Source organism: Thermobia domestica, chromosome 11, assembly GCF_964235325.1.
Source record: "Thermobia domestica chromosome 11, izTheDome1.hap1.1, whole genome shotgun sequence".
Taxonomy (NCBI): domain Eukaryota; kingdom Metazoa; phylum Arthropoda; class Insecta; order Zygentoma; family Lepismatidae; genus Thermobia; species Thermobia domestica.
Window position 1 is genome coordinate 72619957 of NC_137464.1, and position 19488 is coordinate 72639444.

At 36.2% G+C, this 19488-nt stretch overlaps 1 protein-coding gene across 1 annotated transcript in view; it reads left to right on the plus strand.

Annotated features, from left to right (window-relative positions):
- Window positions 1-19488, plus strand: part of LOC145665174 (serine/threonine-protein kinase D3-like) — an 848187-nt gene that overhangs the window by 764730 nt on the left and 63969 nt on the right. Inside the window, 1 exon segment of the mRNA XM_081732458.1 lies at window positions 9578-9716. Coding sequence (XP_081588584.1) covers window positions 9578-9716 — 139 coding nt within the window.

Here is a 19488-nt window from a genome sequence, read left to right on the forward strand (position 1 = left end):
TTGGGAAAGGAGATCTGGGTTACTTTCTGCATTACTTTACAGGATTGTCAGAGCTTCTTCGTGACTACGCGGTTAGCGTACGCGCCTGTGGCGTGGGAGACCCAAATTCGATTTCCGACGGTAGCTCATGTGGTTCAGATTCCACGTTAATCAGTATGCCCCGTCTCATATAGCCTTGCTACTGAAAGGGAGGTTAAACTCAAAATCAAATCAACTCCTTTACAGGGTTGCCAGAATATAACTATTAAAAATGAGTATGCTTAGATTTCTCGTTTTGCTCTGTTATTGGTTATTGTGATTTGAAGTGAAAAATGGAAATGGCACAAAGTAATTAGATCCGATTCTGATTATATATATATATATATATATATATATATATATATATGATTGAAATTCTGTAGAGAAGGAAAACTCTGCACTCTAGATGTATCAATATTAATACTTTTTAAAATATGCTTTAATGTTTAAAATTCTCTTTTTTTCATATGACAATTAAGTTACTACTAATCCGGATGATTTAATGCAGGGATGGGTAAACTTTTTTTTTTTTTAGCAGGGGGCCAAATAAAAAAAAAACTTTAGATGTGCCAATATAATTTATTAAAGGCAGCAATTGTACATTTCAGAAAATTCTTGTAATCCTAAGCCGTATTAGTGATTGAAAGATAATAAAAGAGGATGTAATAAATTCTGAATGCGCTTGTTTCTCGTAATCAAATTCGAACTTGGATGCGCTGATTCTCAGAAGTGAAGTTTCTCAATACATTCCACAGTGGGCCAGGAACCCCGAAAACCTGGCCAAAATAGGAAGTAGTGTTTTAATTTTTATAAAACTTGGTATACATAGGTTTAGAAGGTCGCTGAGTACGAATTTGATACCAAAAGGGGAAAATTCAAAATGGCGGATACAAATTGCAAAAATATGTATGTATTTGTAATATGGGTATAGATATTACAAAACAATCGGATGTAAAAAACAGCAACAAATGAAATAATATTTGTCATACAGTAGTATATGTCTCGAAAGATCGCAAACTATCGCAGTAGCCATGGGCGAAGATGCAGGGACCATGAGCAGGAATCTTATGAACTGTTGTCGGCATATAGAACCACAGGTAATTTGCAGTATACAGTTCCTGGATATCATTTACCCACTCTTCATATTTGTCTGAATCGATGTCCAGCCCCGAGGATAATGTCTGTAATACCACAGAGTACTTCTCGATGAGTTTCGTATGGAATACCGTTATCGTGGCTACCGTTTCCGCATTCTGAAAAAAATATTCTAGCCGTGTTGCCTTCATTTGATGTTCTGCTGCCGTCCGGCCTTGGATCATCAACAATGAGACCTAACTCGGTTTTCAATTTCTTTTGGATGTCTTCCTTCCTTTTCTTCACGGCTGAGTGATCTTTCCAGACTTGCCAGCCATTTCTTTATATCTAGTACACATAGGCTAAATGAAGTAGCCACTCCTTGAACCTAATCCGTGCATGTAATGTAGAAAGACTAAATCTGAAGGACTTGGTATTTTTAGGCTTGCTGAGAGGTCTTCTTGTATAACTATTGATATCTTCATGTTTTGTACCGCATACATAACAGGTTTATGCAGACTTTGCTACCTACCATCGTCAAATGGAGCCTGTGTTGGACTTGAAATGCCATATTTTCAACGAAGACCTTACTTAGCTAATATTTGTTCTTGCACGAGCTGCACCTCTTCTCATGTCAGGTCCTCGGTTTCTTTCTTGAATTGGAGTCGAACTGGGCTGCAGAATCTTGATGGGTGGGGATTGTGCCACACCTTTCTTACACCTTTCTTCCTAAGAACAGCTGCAATGACACACATGAAATGACGAAATTATCTGAATCCTGAAAACCAACCTCACTATCCGACTGCTTGCATTGGGCCTGGTCACTAGACTCATCACAGCTCTACTTGCTGATCAACGTTAGACACATACGATATTTACGCGGCATGCTCTGCAAGACTGGCTCTTGAACCTGCAAAAGCCTTTTTCACGGTGTTATCTAGTAGACTCTGAAGTATTCCTTCCGACAACGATTCACTCACTTGTATGTCCTCTGGGTAGCACTTCTTTGCATCCCGTATGTAATTATAAGCTGGATAAATATCATGCCCAGTTTCTTCGCTTCACTCCTAAGAAGCTGATACTAAATATTAGATTCCTTTCCAAAAAACAATGCAAATCCTTACCTGAATCGTACGACGTTGCAGTGTGTCTTTTGGATTGTGTCCAGGACTTCCTAAGCTTGGTCGCTCTAGTTGGACTTGCCTCGATTTCTTGTAGTACTTTTGACTTGTCAGGTTCTATTTGCTCTCTGTACTTCATCGCGGTTGCATAAGCAAGAGTGGTTCCACTCTCGGCTGACTGAATTTCCTGTCTTTTTCCTCTTTGATATTCACTGCTTTCTGCAAAGTTTGCCTTTGGGTGCCCGACTTTCGCCGAGCTCGATAGTTGTGGTTCACTATCACTCAGATTAATATCAGTATCCAGCCAGTATCCTCTAGTATAAGTATCCAGCCAGTATCCTCTAGTATAAGTATCCAGCCAGTATCCTCTAGTATAAGTATCCAGCCAGTATCAGACTAATATCAGTATCCGCATTTCCCTTCTACTTTACCGTACTCGCGATTGCATTTGTCGAGCTTATGAAACATCTGATAGCGAAAGGTGACTGTTTTGTGATCAGCACTATATAGCATCTCTCCACCTGATCTTTCATTTTTCACGGAGCGCAGGAGCTGCTGCTTTATGGCGTATCTGTTTCCTTCTGCATTCTTTAGAAACTCAAATAGCTTCCTTCTAGTCATTTTATGTGACATTGCTTTGAAAAAAGAACTAACTTGCTACTGATATCGTGTATTTTGGTTAGAAAATTTCACTCACCATCAACAGTAAATATGAACTTAAAATCTAAACGGGCAAAATTGGCTCACTGTTCCAGAAACATAAATAATTGAAGTACCACATTAGCAAAAAAACTGTCTTGTATCCGTTTTTCCCGGATTAAAAACCTGCGAAACCATAGAAATGTGTTTTTTCTTCGTGATTTACAACCTACTTCTCCATAAGCATCCATAGAATTGATAACTTACATATGACGTCATAACTAGATGTTTATCATTGAATTATAATATACACAGATGGAATAAACGGTAGTTACCCAGTCGTGAATACGACGCTAATATCCATAACATTATCGCAAACTTAACCTTCTCTAACATAGAAAATACACATCAATACAGAACATTTACAAAGTTTAGTTTTGGCTTTCACTCCTGACCAAGACAGTGAACATATGTCAGTAACGCTGATAGCTATATACGATTGAGACTTTCCTGGATCATATGCGTTAGGTGATTGACCCTTCCATGAACTTTCATTTTTGGGGTTTTGGCCAGGTTTTCAGGGTTTCTGGCCCACTATGCATTCGTCAGATTAGGAATCATGTCACAAGCTGGATAGAACCATTCACAGGGCCGCGTCTGGCGCGCGAGCTGTACTTTGTCCATTACTGGTCATTTAATCTGTAAAGTCATTTAACATGGTGATATCATCCCACGTTAAATAGTTTTACATATTCAACATAAAGCAACTTTAAATAAGTACACGACTGCTCTTATACAATTTCGATAGAGTTCAACTTTTTATTTTTATTTTCTTAAATAACTTTTGCAAATCCTAGAAATTGGACGTAAAAGCAGTAGGCTGACCACATTATCATATGTTTGACGTTACTTTTCAAGAACGAATCTTGGCGTCTTCATAAATGTATCGAACGCATTGTACATTCGTTTTTTTTATTTATTTATTTGTTCGTTTTTTGTAAATACATTACCATCCTGTTTTTGTTTCCCGCGTTTAACATTTTACCGCCCCCTCAAATATTTTGGTATTCTTCCCTGTTTTATTTATTGTATTTTAACTTACGTTTCAAATGTTCTGACTAGTTCATCGTCAGAATTTTATTTTATGTTATTAATATATTTTATTTCATTTTATTAACAGACCGAAACTATATCCACGAAGAAATTAAATGTAGCCTAAAAGCAAAGAATTCGTTTTATTATTCAGTCCAGAATATTTTGTCGTCGCGAATTATGTCGAAGGATTTGAAGCTTAACATATATAAAACTATAATCATGCCGTTGTGCTGTATGGTTGCGAAGCATGGTCGCCTACTCTGAGGGAAGAACGTAGACTGAAAGTATTTGAGAACAAGGTCCTAAGACGAATATTTGGACCCAAGAGGAACGGGAATGGTGAATGGCGGAAACTTTATAACGAAGAACTATATGATGTATATAGTTTACCAAACATTATTAGGGTCATCAAATCTAAGAGGCTCAGGTGGACAGGTTATGTAGCCAGAATGGAAGAAAGTAGGGACGCTTTCAAATTTTTCATTGAAAACCCAATCGGAAAACGACCATTAGGAAGACCTAGGCGCAAATGGATGGACAATATTAAGATGGATCTCGCAGAAATAGACTAAAAAGTAGAAACTGAATCCAGTTGGTCAAGGACAGAAGTCAATGGAGAGCTTTTGTGAATGCGGCATTGAATATTCGGGTTTCATAGGCCATAAAGTTAGTTAGTTTTAGTTAGTTATTAAAACTTTGACAGTGAAGGCAGTCAATGTTTTTGAAACGTAAGTTACAATAAAATGAACGAAACACGGAGGAAACACCAAAGAAATATACTTATTTAATTACATATATCCCGGTGAAAATTAGTTGGTATATGTAATTAAATTAACATATTTGTTTTTTTTAACACCTTATAAAAATTATTTCGATGAAACACTTGGATTTCTGAAAACAAGAAATGACTAAATCAATCCCTCCTTCAACAATGCAAGTAATGAAAACAAAACCCCCAATGAAGTACATAATACAGGCCAAATTAAAAAAAAAAAAAAAAAAAGTCGGCTTGTCGAAGGGACAGAGAGTCGGACACACTATATATTGAGTTCTCTATTCCGCCCTAGGAAATCTAAAATTCTATTTTTTCCCCTGCAACGAAATAAGCTATAAACAATTCTTCACTGCTAAATTTTTTGAACATTTATTTATCTAAAGGAACAAGTTAAAGTTTCGAGGAGACTAAAGGCAGTCACAGGAGGAGCTTACTCCCGCTTGTCATCTAGCTACGAGCCGGAATTAAACTCGTAAGCAAGTGCACTTGTTAAAACATTAGACCACTCACGTGCCTATGTTTAAATCTTCATATCAATTTGTTGTATTTGTCAGGTTGCATTAAGCATTGTTGTGGGGAGATTACGAACTTGTGCACGTAAAGATGCCGTCTATGTGTCTTCATCATTCACGAAGTAAAGAGAATTTCAAGAGAGGTGTTCGTTCTTGTTTGAAGTTTCTCTGGCGTGGAAGAAAGTTGGGTTGACAGTTCCTGCCTCCCTTCATTTGGAAGCGGCTTTCACCAAACAACCAACCCCTCGGTTCTCTTTTTACTAATGCATAATCCATCTTCTCACGTCTCACCTGCTGAGCTATTAAAGAGTGATTCTGAATGCAATTGCAAACGTGCTCTGTGTGGAGATGGTCGCTTTAATCCTCTCTCAACCTGTGACCTTGTTTGTTTGTGTGCGTATGTCCATACGCCGAGGAACGCGGGTGTAGGAAATGGCTTCAGTGCATGCAAAGCATCGCTCAAGGAGCATTATTAAAAGCCCGCATTCTCGTCCTCCTTTTGTACCGGTGAAATACACAAGAGTTGGCGAACCATGTTTTCCGTAACTGACAGTTTTGATCACCTTTTGTGTGGCTTGAGAGTTTGTTTTGCTGCTTTTGAATCAATAGAGCTTTACATTTAAAAGCTAATTACATGATCCAAATTTATTTATGAAGAAAAGGAGTTTCCTTAACTATATATATATATATATATATATATATATATATATATATATATATATATATATATATATATATATATATATAGAAGGTGATTAGTTTGGGTAGCATGAAGACTAAAATCAAACTCCCTAGTACTAGATCTTACACAAGGTTATGGCGACCCAAACAGTTCTTACTTCTGTAATACCAGTGGCGTGTCTTAAGGGAAGTCACATCAGTAAAAAATTTAAATTTTTTATCACTACAAGCTAAAGGAAGAAGGCTTAATACAGCTTAAGAAAGCACTATACAAGACTTTGTATATTGGGTAAGCTTTCTTTCCTCATCTTGTAGCAAATTTTTCCCACGAGACGAGACAAGAAATAAGGTATTCTCGTCTAAACCCTGTTCGGTCGAAGCCCTAAACTGCGATAAACAAAGCCACGTGAAACTAAATCTCGCTGATTTGCCGTTGGTCTACAGACGCTTGTACTCCTCCGCAAAATAGTTCATGTGATTTGATTATTACTTTTACTATAAAACTCCATATAAAACTGCTACATTATTATAAATGACAAAAATATAATACGGATTATCTAATAAAACTACAATCGACTGTAGTTAATGAAACAATAGAAATAAACGCTAAGCATGCGCAGTAATTATGGCGCCAATTCAACTGTGGAGGCGTGTTCTGCTTTCAAGCTTGAAAGACGGCTGGCATGAATCCCGGTTCCGCGAGTGTTGTGTTGAAACAGTAACAAGGTAAACCTTTACTCACTAAACAACAATCCAGCGAAATTCAAATATATATATTTTTTAATCTTTCGAGTTTTTTCTTTCTTTTCTGCTGCTGCTGTAAGTATCTGGACAACACGAGACAGTGTTGTCAAAATGCACGTGTATAATTTGCTCCTCCCCTTGGGGAGTGGAAGTGATATATCACTAGCCAATCGTATTTGTGACGAGTGGAAGGATACAAATATTTTGTTTATTCGAGTTTAGAGCTTACGCCGAACAGAGAATAGTGTCGATCCTCAAAGAGTTCTTTTTCGTCTTGTGTCAATTGTTGAAGTGTTTTTTTAATCTCGTCTCCATTCCTGAAGTTCTTTTTTGTCTCTTCTCAATTCTTGAAGAGTTCGTTTTGTCTCGTCTCAATTCTTGGGCAGCCAGAGCCTATAATACGAGTACATAGAACCAGAGGCGGATCCAGGACGAACTTCTGGAGGGGATTGTAATACTGCTACTTAGAGCTACTTTTAAGAGCTCCAAACTCTGGGATGGGTTTTATTTATATATAAAATAAGAAAGTTTACTCTTCTGGGGGAGGGCGATTGCCCCGATCGCCTCCTGGATCCGCCCCTGCATAGAACTAGGATAGAGATTTTAAAAAGCTGTTATTTTGATTGAAAGTTTTTCTCATTAAAAAATCATCATATGGAAAAAATAACTGAATTTTTTGCTTTCTATAACATCTTTGTTTTACCACCAACTTCATAATCCTGATGATTTGACAATTTTAAACGGTATACTCCTTGTGACTATGAGTAGGTTCGTTACAGACCAGAAGTCAGACATTTGTCGTATTTACCTTTAGTAGTAAATTATGCAGCCAACTTCTCACCTGTATCCTTCAGGTTGCCTAACCTCAAACTCCAGAAAAGGAAAGCAAATACCGTAAAGGAGTTTGGGCAACAAAAATGAAAAAGCAAGATATAAATTCGATTTAAAGAGCATAACGTGTGCACTATCTGCAAAATTATATATATATATATATATATATATATATATATATATATATATATATATATATATATATATATATATATATATATATATATATATATATATATATATATATATATATATATATATATATATATATATAATATAAACCGTTTATAAAGTCGTTAAGTTTGTATGGTAGTAATCATTCGTCATATTCGTAGTACTTTTTGCTTGCTTTACTGTTATAATTTGAGAAGGTTTTGTGTCAAAATATTTGAAATAGAAACGTAAGTAGCGTAAAAATAATTTATTTCTCGACTTATAAATGACGCTTGGTCATTTAAACGGATGTAGTTCACGCTTTCGATAGCCTAAGACACTACGAGATACAATATTCTATTGCAAACGTATTCCACAACTGGAAACTACCGATCACTTACTACAAGGCAACTAATGTTGTCGACCCTAATTTTTCTTCAGGTATATGTTTAGCTTAGGTGTGCATAAATTTCGTAATTTTATAGTTGATTTTTTTTTATTCAAGTAAAATATAAGATGATAGCAATATATTTATCTTCTGTCACCTCGTGCAGAACTACTGTAAACGTGCAATGTAAGATGGTGATTACAGAGGTTGATTCATTTATATTGAGCCAAATTCAATGTGCAGTTGTTCCGCGCATGCGCAACCCATCGTTGTGAGATTCCCACGAGTCCAGCAACTGTATCTCGTTGGTCATGCAGTAGAGCAATGTAATCGAGCGTATTCTGATGTCGCCGAAACTGATGAGATTTTTGGAACAGTTCATTGTGGACCTTTCCGACGCTAAATTCAAGGCGTTGTGCATCGTAGAAATGTGTAAAGTGCGTAATTTTTGTTGTAATTTGTAAGGTCCATATATTTATTTAGTATTTTCAGTGTTACATTTCAGCCCACAGTCCGAATAATTATAATCTAATCTACTAACTTTTTTCTGAAATTCACTTGAATACAACATCTTGATATTACCTTTTATTATAATACATAATAAATTAAACATTTACACCTTTTTAAATATCATACATGTTGATTCTACAAGATGGATCTCCTGTTATATATATTATGTTTCTCGTTTCTGTGACGACCAATAACACATATCGTCAGATTACCATGTTAACAAAATATCACTAATAATATCAGAAAGAAATTAATTTTACTTCTCTTTATATTTTCTTCTTCTTCTTCTAACTAGCTTGTGCATATTTCAATAGCACATATTGCCCGTAAATACAAGAAATGATATTTAAAATTACATGAAAAATACACAATATCGTTATAAATTTTTGATGAACCTTGGGGGGGGGGGGGCACTGTAAATCGTATTTTACGGAAATATGCGACATAGAGTCCTAGAGTCCTATACCCACCACACCGACGAGAGAAGCTAAAAACGTTTCCCAAAAGGATTCATTATTGTGGCCAGTTTCTCATACGGGGGCAAACTGCGTCTCCACAAGGTAAAGCGAAACGTCAAAATCAATGCTGCATACTATCAGACTTATGTCCTGACTGACCAGCATGAAATCTGAGCATTGAACGCACAAGATTTGAACCAGGTTGAACTACACCAACACATGGCATCCGGAATCCGGAAAGTAACATCGAAAAATTTCCGGAACTTCTCCGAATTCCGCAATTTTTCTGAATTCTAGAATTTTCTAAATTTTTTCTGAATTCCGGAAAGTGAAATTTCCGATTCCGGAAAATTTTGGCGATCCCTAATATAAACAATGCAACAGATTGTATGTATATTTTTGTTATTTTTTATCCTAACACATATTGCTTGTAAGTTTACGGGTGTATTATTAGTGGGGAAAGAAAGATGGAACAATGTACTATAGTTTTTCCATTTCCTAAGTCAAATAACGTAGAATAAGTAAGTTTGTACAGTTTCCAGTTGTTCATAATATTAATGTATTTTGTTTCTTTACAGTTTCCAGATCACGGGTTAACACGACTGAACGAACGTTTGTTGCTGTTTCGTCATGACTACAATTCCCCCAATATTCTTCAGCTTATCAACGCTGCATCCGAGATTATGGATGAGACGCTGGTGGAAATCGTCATGACAGGTGGGCCTTCGCTATTTTTTATTCTTACTATTATTATTTTGTGACAAAAGGATTTTTTTTTTAAAAAAAAGCTGATTTTACATTTTTTTTTTAAATTTAGTCACTCATGTCATAAGGCATGAATGTCTCTCTTAAGAACAGAAAAGCAAAATGGATATAAAGAGTGCATGAGGAAAAAAAAAAAGAATAATGCATCTTAAACAAAGTCGCATAAAATTACTTTAACATTTCATATTTATTTTATAGGGTTTTAAAAGCAATGAAAAATACCAAAAACAAAAAATCCGTGGAATAATTTTGCTCTTACTATTGCTTGGCCGAAAAATAAATGAAATCTTTTAGTTTTACGTCTCACGATTATGCACTTTCGGCTAAGGGAAACAGATGATTAAGAGTCTTCATCCCCGCGAAATTAAAATACCGCTAATTTTACAGTAATTACGTGATATCTTCAAATAGATAAAAGATAATTGAAATATGGAACAAGAGCACCCTAGACAATATTATTTTACATGAGAAACCATTATCACGACTCACTTATCTGCTTTCGATTTCGAGCCATTTTGAAAATCGGCATTTATTTTCGCGTTTCTAAACAACTGAAAACGGAAAGCCGCTAGATGACTTGTGATAACGGTATCTCACGCAAAATAATATTGTCTAGGGCGCTCTTGTTCCATATTTCAATTATCTTTTATCTATTTGAAGATATCACATAATTACTGTAAAATTAGCGGTATTTTAATTTCGCCGGGATGAAGACTCTTAAGGCAACTGAATGATAATGGAAGAATCGGTGAAATGAGAACGTGGGAGGAAAAGGGAGCGCCCCGAGAAAAACCTACTGACTCGATGTTGTTCATCACAAACTTACTTGGACGGGGATCGAATCAGAGACCCCACGCACCAGAGGTAACCGCTCTACCATTCAGTCACCGTGCCCGACTATTGGCCGAAAAGAGTAGGTTTCCCAGATTTCCACACTAAGAAACCGGACATCCAACGAAAATTTGCAATATATTTGGCCTAACAGTTTTGCTGTTACACCTCGCTAAATTTTCAAACAAAATTGTGGTCTATCCCGGCTAAACCAAGACGTCTGGGAACCGTATACAAGGAGCAATCTATTTAAATACAATAAGACAATAATTTATTCTTCTTCCGAACAATATTTACGAATTCTTTTCACGAATATCTGCAATTTTATGCGCTATCCGTAAAAGAAATAGAAATGTCTTCGCAAAAAAACTACTGTATTGATGCGGATATCCGAATTAGCGCGAATCTCTGTGTATAATTCTTAATGTAAATTATTATTATTATTATTATTATTATTATTATTATTATTATTATTATTATTATTATTATTATTATTATTATTATTATTACTAACTAACTATTATTATTGGTTTAACACTTGAAAAAGTTTCCAGAATTGTTTTGTTTGAAAAGTGGCTTCATAAGTTGGTGCAGTCGTGTCGTGACTGACAAACCAACTTCCCGTCTTTCTCGTGCTTCTTCTTCACTCTAGTAACACTAGTTTCTGTTGATGACATGAGAAGCGACAGAGTTTAAAATATCCGTTCATTAAACCAATGGTTCCCAACCGGTGTGTCGCGACACACTAATGTATCGCGCAGTCCCGCGTGGTATGTCGTGACATTGTAGAATTTAAAAGATGAATCATTTAATAATCAGTTAAAACCAATTTTTTGAAACAGATTATAGTAGTCAACATTTCCAGCAACAGCAACAATACTGAGTACTACATAGAGTCAGTTCTTTATAGAAACCAGAGGTGGATCCAGGAGGGACGATCGGGGCCATCACCCCCCTCCCCCCACAAGAGCAAACTTTCTTATTTTATATATAAATAAAACCCATTCCAGAGTTTGGAGCTCTTAAAAGTAGCTTTAAGTAGCAGTATTACAACCCACCGCCCCCCCCAGAAGTCCATCCTGGATCCGCCCCTGGTAGAAACGTAGTCTGACACCATTATAATTTATATTATTATTGTAAAAGAAATCAAACAAGTTTGTTGCTATGTGGCGTCAATTAGTGAAGTATGTCGTCGATCAAAAGAAGTAGAAACCCATTGCATGAAATAACGTACAAAAACGTACAAATATAGACTTTTTGATAGTTTTGCTTGAGAAATCATCGCCAAAAACTTCTAATGCTTCTTCAGCACAATGGCGGATCTAACCCGGGGCCTAGGCTCTGTCAGTTTTTTGAGTGACAAAAATAATTTTTGGAAGTTTAAAGTACACTGATATACCTATCATAGTCTGGATTCTGGCTCCTCCCTCCCCCAGTTTTTTATCTTCTAGATTCGCCACTGCTTGAGGAAGCAATGATACCAAAACAACTTTCACCTTGTCTTTTGTCTTCAATGCGACGAAGTTGGCGATTTTCAAATAATCTGTTGAAACAGTGTTTCGAAAATTAAAAGCACGTCATACAATTTGTAAGTAGGGTATATTTAATCCAAGGTAACGTTTCTTTGTTTGTTTTTCTTGTCGTTGCCTTTTGTTCTTTATTTTTTCTGTTTTTGTAAAAAAAAAATAATAAAAGCAAGAGTAGAATAAATATTCTGGGAAGGTTCTGAAACGCCTGTTCAAATATTGTACTCCAAAGTCTTTTTTTTATTATTATTATTTTTTTATTTTTTTTGTTTGGCTGAATTTGGTTGTGAATTTGTGAGAAAGGAGTTTAGTGATTTCTATAAAATGGAGATCGTACATGCCATGCTTTCGGGTAAAAGAAACTGGTTTAGCCAAGTTTCAAATGTGAGTTATTTTGGGGTTATATATTAAAATACAACAATAATAATAATAATAATAATAATAATAATAATAATAATAATAATAATAACGGGAGAGCGTATGAGATTTTTAATTAAATTGGATTAGTCTACAATTCCTACGAACTGACCATTTTTTTCTCTCTCTCTTTTAAAACTCCTTTCTTTTGCGTTTCTGATAGAATAAAGATGATGATCATACATGTAGTATAATATCAGAAGGCACATAGCTTTAATATGAGGAAGGAAAAACTAGCTTTGAGATTTGAATTAAACCTTTTTCTGTTTGAATTTCGAGACGTCAAGTTGAAAAAAAAAAAAGCTATTTTAGCGTTTATTGCAATGCAAAGAGTGGAAAGGTTCTTACTGTTCTTTCACTTAAAAAAAAAAAAAAAAAAAAAATAGGACTTAATTTTTAGTTCCAAAGTAATAACAGTTGTTACAGGTTCGATCCCAAAACATGAGAGTTTGTCCTTTCATGATCATACAATTTCACTATTACACTGAGAAAAAGAACAACGTACGTTAGAGTAGGTTACGTGTATGTAAAAACGTAGGTTACGTGTGTAAATCCTATAGTTTTTGAACTTAATGTACAGCAAACGTATGACTGAAAAAAAGTATATTTTATACGTACAGTACTTTCCGTATGAGTGTTCCTTCGTTCGTACGGAAAGTACATTTACTCGGAACTGTATAGACTTATAAGTGATGATGATTTCACATACAGGACATATGTAACATATACTGTATATAGCTGATGTATATGTATGTAACATCCAGAAGACATGTACATGTCAGACATCCTGCAACGGCATGATGTAACATCTAAGGAGTAGAAAGGGCAGTGTGTATGTAGCATATGGATAACGTACGCTCTGTATTGATTTCTGTGGTAAACATAAGGATTCCGTATATTTGTACAATATACCACTGTCCGGATAACTGATTTTTCTCAGTTTTATTATTATTATTATTATTATTATTTGCTGTAGGCTAAAGAGCATAATCGTGTGACGTTAAATTATATTTCTATTATTCTTTTCCTTACGATGTTAATTGCAATATATGCCACATCTCGATTACTTCATTTGTATTCTCTTTCTCTTTCATAAAGTGCCCATATTTTAGGTTCTGCATAAAACTGTTAATGTGTCTTGTTTGCACTGCTATCGATGCCAGAAGTCTGGTCTTTCTGTAGAACATCAGCATTGCTTGTAGTCATAGATGCTGAGTACGTACGTAGGTGCTTAAGGTCTCAAGCAGCGATTGGGAAATTTTAAGTGAGTGCTCAGCTCCCATTGGATTTTTCTCTCTCTTTCCTTTGGCCAGTCAATGATTAGTTTGAATTTTGTTCAGTTCAAAGTTTAGCTAATCGTGATTTAAAAAAAAAAACCAGACGCCTTTGCAGTTTAAGTATAATTTCACCATTATTTTTATTTCAGTATACACCCCTCCTCCACCTCCCTTAGTGATCTTTCACGCCTTTCAAGTGAAGTCACTCAGTTTGGGAACCACTGATTTGTTGGATCTGTTAAAAAGAATTCGAGTACGAGACCCGTTATCGTGTCATTTATCTTAAGTACTGAAGCGTGAGCAGCCATTAAAGAACTTTTTTTTTAAAAAAAAATGTGCGCTTATACTTATGGCATTCTAATTTCCGTTAGCAGTATTGTATTGGAAGGTGTTGCAGTGATGGTTTATCACGCTTTGATACAGTGACCTGACCATTATTGTGGTAAATAAGAGAATATTGTCATACATACCTTAATTCGCAATACATTAGCCCTACAATTAATGTTTGGCGTGATCTTATACAAGCGCTGTCCAGAACGTAAGAGACTTTTTTGAAATAAAAAAGTAACAAAATGAACCAAATTGTCTTATATACATTTGAAAGGTACACTCAAGTTATTTTTCCACTTAATCACCATGCAAATTAAAGCGCTTACCATACCGTGGCATAAGTTTATCAATACCATCGCAGTAGAAATCTGCCGCCTGCGATTTCAATCACTGGTTTACACTGGCATGCAGTTCAGCATCACTAGCAAAGCGTTGTGTAGCGAGGCATGTCTTCATCGCTGAGAAGAGATGGTTGTCGCTTGGCGCCAAATCCGGGCTGTATGGTGAGTGATCGAAGACCTCCCATCCAAAACCATGGAAGAGCTCTCAGCTACGCTTGGCCGTGTGTGACCGTTTTAAAATCAATACGCTATTGCTTCACTCGGTCTCTACTTACACACAGTTGGCGACAGATTTCAATTGGCTTTTCTTTTTTTATTCTTTTTTTCTTTTTCTTTTCTTTTTTTTTTTTTTGCCAACAAAAACCTAATCACAGAACGCACCTCACGAGGTGGGATTTTCTATTGCAGCGCACATTTTAACACGTCACAGAAAGCACAGTAAGAGCGTCACAGTCTTCACGCTACCACAGTTGGATGCGTACTGAGTGGCAGCGACTCTAGTCCCACTCATTACTGCGATAGGCCAAAACATGTGGTACTTCCTGGACAGCCCTCGTAATTTTCTGGTCATTGATGGTGTGGAGTATAAGGTCTGTTTGTTTATGGTGCTCTTGAAGTTTTCTCTTGTCTCCCTACTACGCTGCAATTCAAGTCTCAGCATTATTCAGAGTCCACAAGCGTCCCACTTCCACAACATTGACGTTGCATAAGAACGGTAAATAACTTTCTCAAAGGACAATGCAGAACTATTTTCTTCGTAGTTGGAATTTTTTTCTTTCCTTCTTCAGTAATTAGGGTTAATAGAGAACTTGTAAGAATAGATCCAGTCTTAAGATTGACAGAAATGTGTTCACCTTCCAGAAGTTTGTAAATGTCAGTTGCTAAAAGCGGTAGATGAAACTTCCCTTTTGCAGAGACTAATCAATCATAAACTCCAAAGTTTAAATGGTACATCTTAGCTACATCTCATTAATTTCTTACTGAACGTCAGATGATTCATTTTAAGCTGTTGTCTGTATTGAAAAGCGAGGTAAATTTTGCTTCTACTTACATGCTAACAAATTCGAAAGTTATGGAGTTGTGCCGTGTATAATACTAATACCATAGACCATGTACATGAAGTTGAAACCACAACTTCCAAAATTACATGTAGGTACTTCACTCATAAATTAATGCGCTCAAACCAATCTGTTAATGTGAAAACATGTTTCCATTTTTTTTTTTTTCTGTTTCTGCATGCTAAACAGTTTCCTGTTTCCATTTGTTTCAGTTTTCAACTGTGTGTTAAAAAGGGTCAAAATTCCAACATCATAGCTACAAAACATGACTATCCTTCTTTACTGTTTGTTTCCGTTCCAGTTCGATTTCTGACGTCTTTCTTAAGTTCCTTTCCCATGTTCTCATAGCTGAATGGTTAGAGTTTTCGTGCGGAAGAGCTTGGTTTGGGGCGTTGTAATGATATAGGCCTTCGGTCCAGGCAGTTTTCCTGAAAAAAAAATCCTTGATAGCTGCGGGCCGCGGTGGCTCAGTGATAGAGCGTTCACTTCTGGTGCATGGGGTCCTTGGTTCGATCCCAGCTCGCGCCAAGTGAGCTTTGTGGTGGACAAACACTATGTGCGAGGGTTTTCCCGGAGTTTTCCGTTTCCTCCCACTTTCTTCATTCCATCATTTCATTTATTTCTCATGATCACCGTCTCCTTTACCCTAGCCGGCATAATCGTGGTAAGTAAAACTTAAAGATTAATTTCATTTTTTTCCTCGATAGCTGCATCTAGAAGCTCTTTAAATAAAATAACTGACAATCTGATGTTTTAAAAATTATTCCATTAAAATACTTAACTACTGTATGTGTGCTGTAGGCTATTTATAAAACACACTTTCAGTATCCCACTGTTTATTTTGTCTTCGTTTATTGCATTTCTGTTAAAAGCAGAAACTGGGAATCAAATCCACGACAAAGCAATCAACTGTGGGATGAAAAAAAAAAGTTATATCAGTAACCAAAGGCCATTATTGGGTTAATGAAGTTCAACTTTGAAGTGGCGTCCAGTGATGTATGTCATGTTGTATCAACAAACGAGAAGGCTTGCAAAGAAAGATACATGTAACATTATTTAATTGTTGAAGCCAGTGTTATAGGGATAATAATGAGTTTCGCTTTATGTAAAGTTATCTGCTTTTGTAATATTGTATACACACTATTGTCGGTTGACATTTCCTTTATGACAGTCAATACTCATCTGATACTGTTACGTGTCATTTTACTGATAGCAGGTGACAATGTAATAATTATCAATGTTGAAAATGATATTGTTGAAGCTAGAAATTTCATTTTAAAAAGTATATAATTGTTCTGCGAAATACAAAGTGTTTCAAAACGCAGATCCCATTTTTGACCTGATGAGTTGCATTTATGTTCTTTGTCAGCAGCGACCAGCGACTCTATACACAATTAGGACAAGGTATACAGTTGCAAGTCTGATCTGAACCATTGTAGTACGTTCAATATTCTTCCACCAGGAGTCGAACCCGGGACTTCGTGCCTGAAATACAAACGCAATAGCCATTTGACCAGCAGGGATAGGGCTCCCACATCTCTAGGCTTAAAAGAAACCGGGACATCCTATGCAAATTTGCAATATATTCGTAGTTGTGCATTTGCTCCTCGTTGAAATAATACAATTAAATAATAGATCAACATTCACCATCAAAGAGTAAATTATTCCCGTTCGTAGGCGTCTGCAGAACTTTTTTGCAGGAAAGGACAAAGCAAATAATCTTTTTTTTTTTCTTTTTGGAAATTATTTATGGTTTTTGCCAAATAAGGCTTAGCTCGAGATAGAGCCCACATAGCACACTACGTTCCTGGGATGTCCCATTTTGATCCCAATCATCCCACTCGGTTCCCGGGATTATCGGAACAATGAGAAGACATCCCATGGACGTCCTGCATGGGACGTCCTGAAGGATTCCCATGTAGGATGTCCACGGGACAGGATGTCCCAGATGGGACAGGAGGTCCGAGGGAAAACCAATAGACATCCCTTCGTGGTCCCGTTGAATATCCCGTATCCCGGGATATTAGCGGACATCTGGATCTCCCGCGGAAATCCTGTGGATGTCCCGGGAGCACATTCGGATAATCCCGGAATGTTCCGTCGTCCGTTGCGGGCTCAGTCTCGGACATTCCGTGGACGTACTTGTGCTATGTGGGAGGTAGGGTTGCTAACTTTTGAAAATGGAAATACCGGACACCTTCCTGGAGTACGTATACTCTGAAGATTTTGACATCATTGCTTATCAAAAATGGGAACAAGCTGAAAACATAGCGATTCGGAGTTCGAATTTAATAACCTTAATTACTTTTGAAGCATTTATATTTACTTATTCCAGTTTTAGTTGAGTCGGCACATGTAATTATTTGTATTTATTTATTTATTATTTATTTATTTAGAAAACAACACAACAGGCTTAATACCTAATTATAGTGTCATATAATACATACATAGACATACATATATTTACCCGTACAATTAATCAATTCGCGTCGAGTGTCAGGTACTCGGTAATAATCCTGTTTCTAAATACATATTCTGACATACTGAATATATCTAATACATCAGTTTTATGACTTAATTCATTGTAGGAGTCACACATTCTCCACAGCGGAGATTTACTGAGAATATTTGTTCGTGCCCTTTCACAGAAAAAATATACCAGTATTCCCTGGTCTTGTTCTGCCTGTTGGAACACTCAGATATATATTTTCGTGAGTAGCTCCGGACAGTCAATTTTATTATTAAATACTTTATATAAAAATAGTAAATCAAACATCTTTCGTCGATTCGTCAACGTTAGGAAATTCAAACTCCTTACTAAGTCCACGTAGGGAATCTGTGTAGGATAGAAAGCTGTTTTCTTGTACGTAAGCATTTTTTAGAAATTTAAATTGTGTGTTTTCTATTGCTTGTAAGTATTTATTTACATTCGGTGTCCAAATAACGCACGCATATTCTAATCGGGACTTTACGTACAAATTATAAAGTTTAATGAATGTTGACTCGTTTCTAAACTCTTTACCCATTCTATAGATAAAACCCAGGTTTCTGAATGCAGCGTTAGAGATTGCATCGATGTGATGAGAGAAGGTCAATTTTGAATCAAAAATTACTCCTAAATCTTTAACTGAATTTGGTTTACACAGAGATATGCCATTAATTATTTACGTACGGATAATTGATGGGAGTTTCTTTCTTTGAGAACGATAAAGACTTGCATTTAGAGATATTTAATGAAAGTTTGTTTTTGTTACACCATTGCCTAACACCCTGTAAATCCTGCTCGAGTTGTGTGCAGTCATCTGTTCTGCTTATTTTAGAATATAATAATACATCCCATCAATAATACATCCCATTTAAAACAGAAAATCAAATATAATTGGCAATATAATTATGGCATGCACAAAATATACATGAATACCAGCTTCGCTGGGGCTGGTAATGTCTCATAATGTCTACATACTTTTGCTGGATCTGGATGCGTTATTTAATTGAAAGACGTAGCTGAGGATGAAGCAGTGCTAGTTGCGCTCTTGAAAATGTACTTTTGTTGACCTCTAGCAGATTTGATAAGTTCTGTAAATTTTCCTGCCTTCAACTCTTCAGAAAATTCCGCACACGACAGGTCGATACCAAAGCAAATTATAAGCTCTGCTTTAACCATGTTCATCGTCAAACGATTCCTTTCGTCACTCCAAAATAATCTGACTAGAACAGAGAATAAGAGTAGTAAGAAGAAAAATTACCGGACATATAATGTCCAGTTTTGAGGTCGTACCGGACACCGGGCAAGGAGTTCAAAAACCGAACTGTCCTGTAAAATACCGGACGGTTGACAATCCTACCTAGAGGAAGGTTAAGGACATGAAAATTAGTTACATAGGAGTTGATCCCGGTATTCACGGCATAATTTCAGCGAAAGACAACCGCTTTTGTATTTTGCT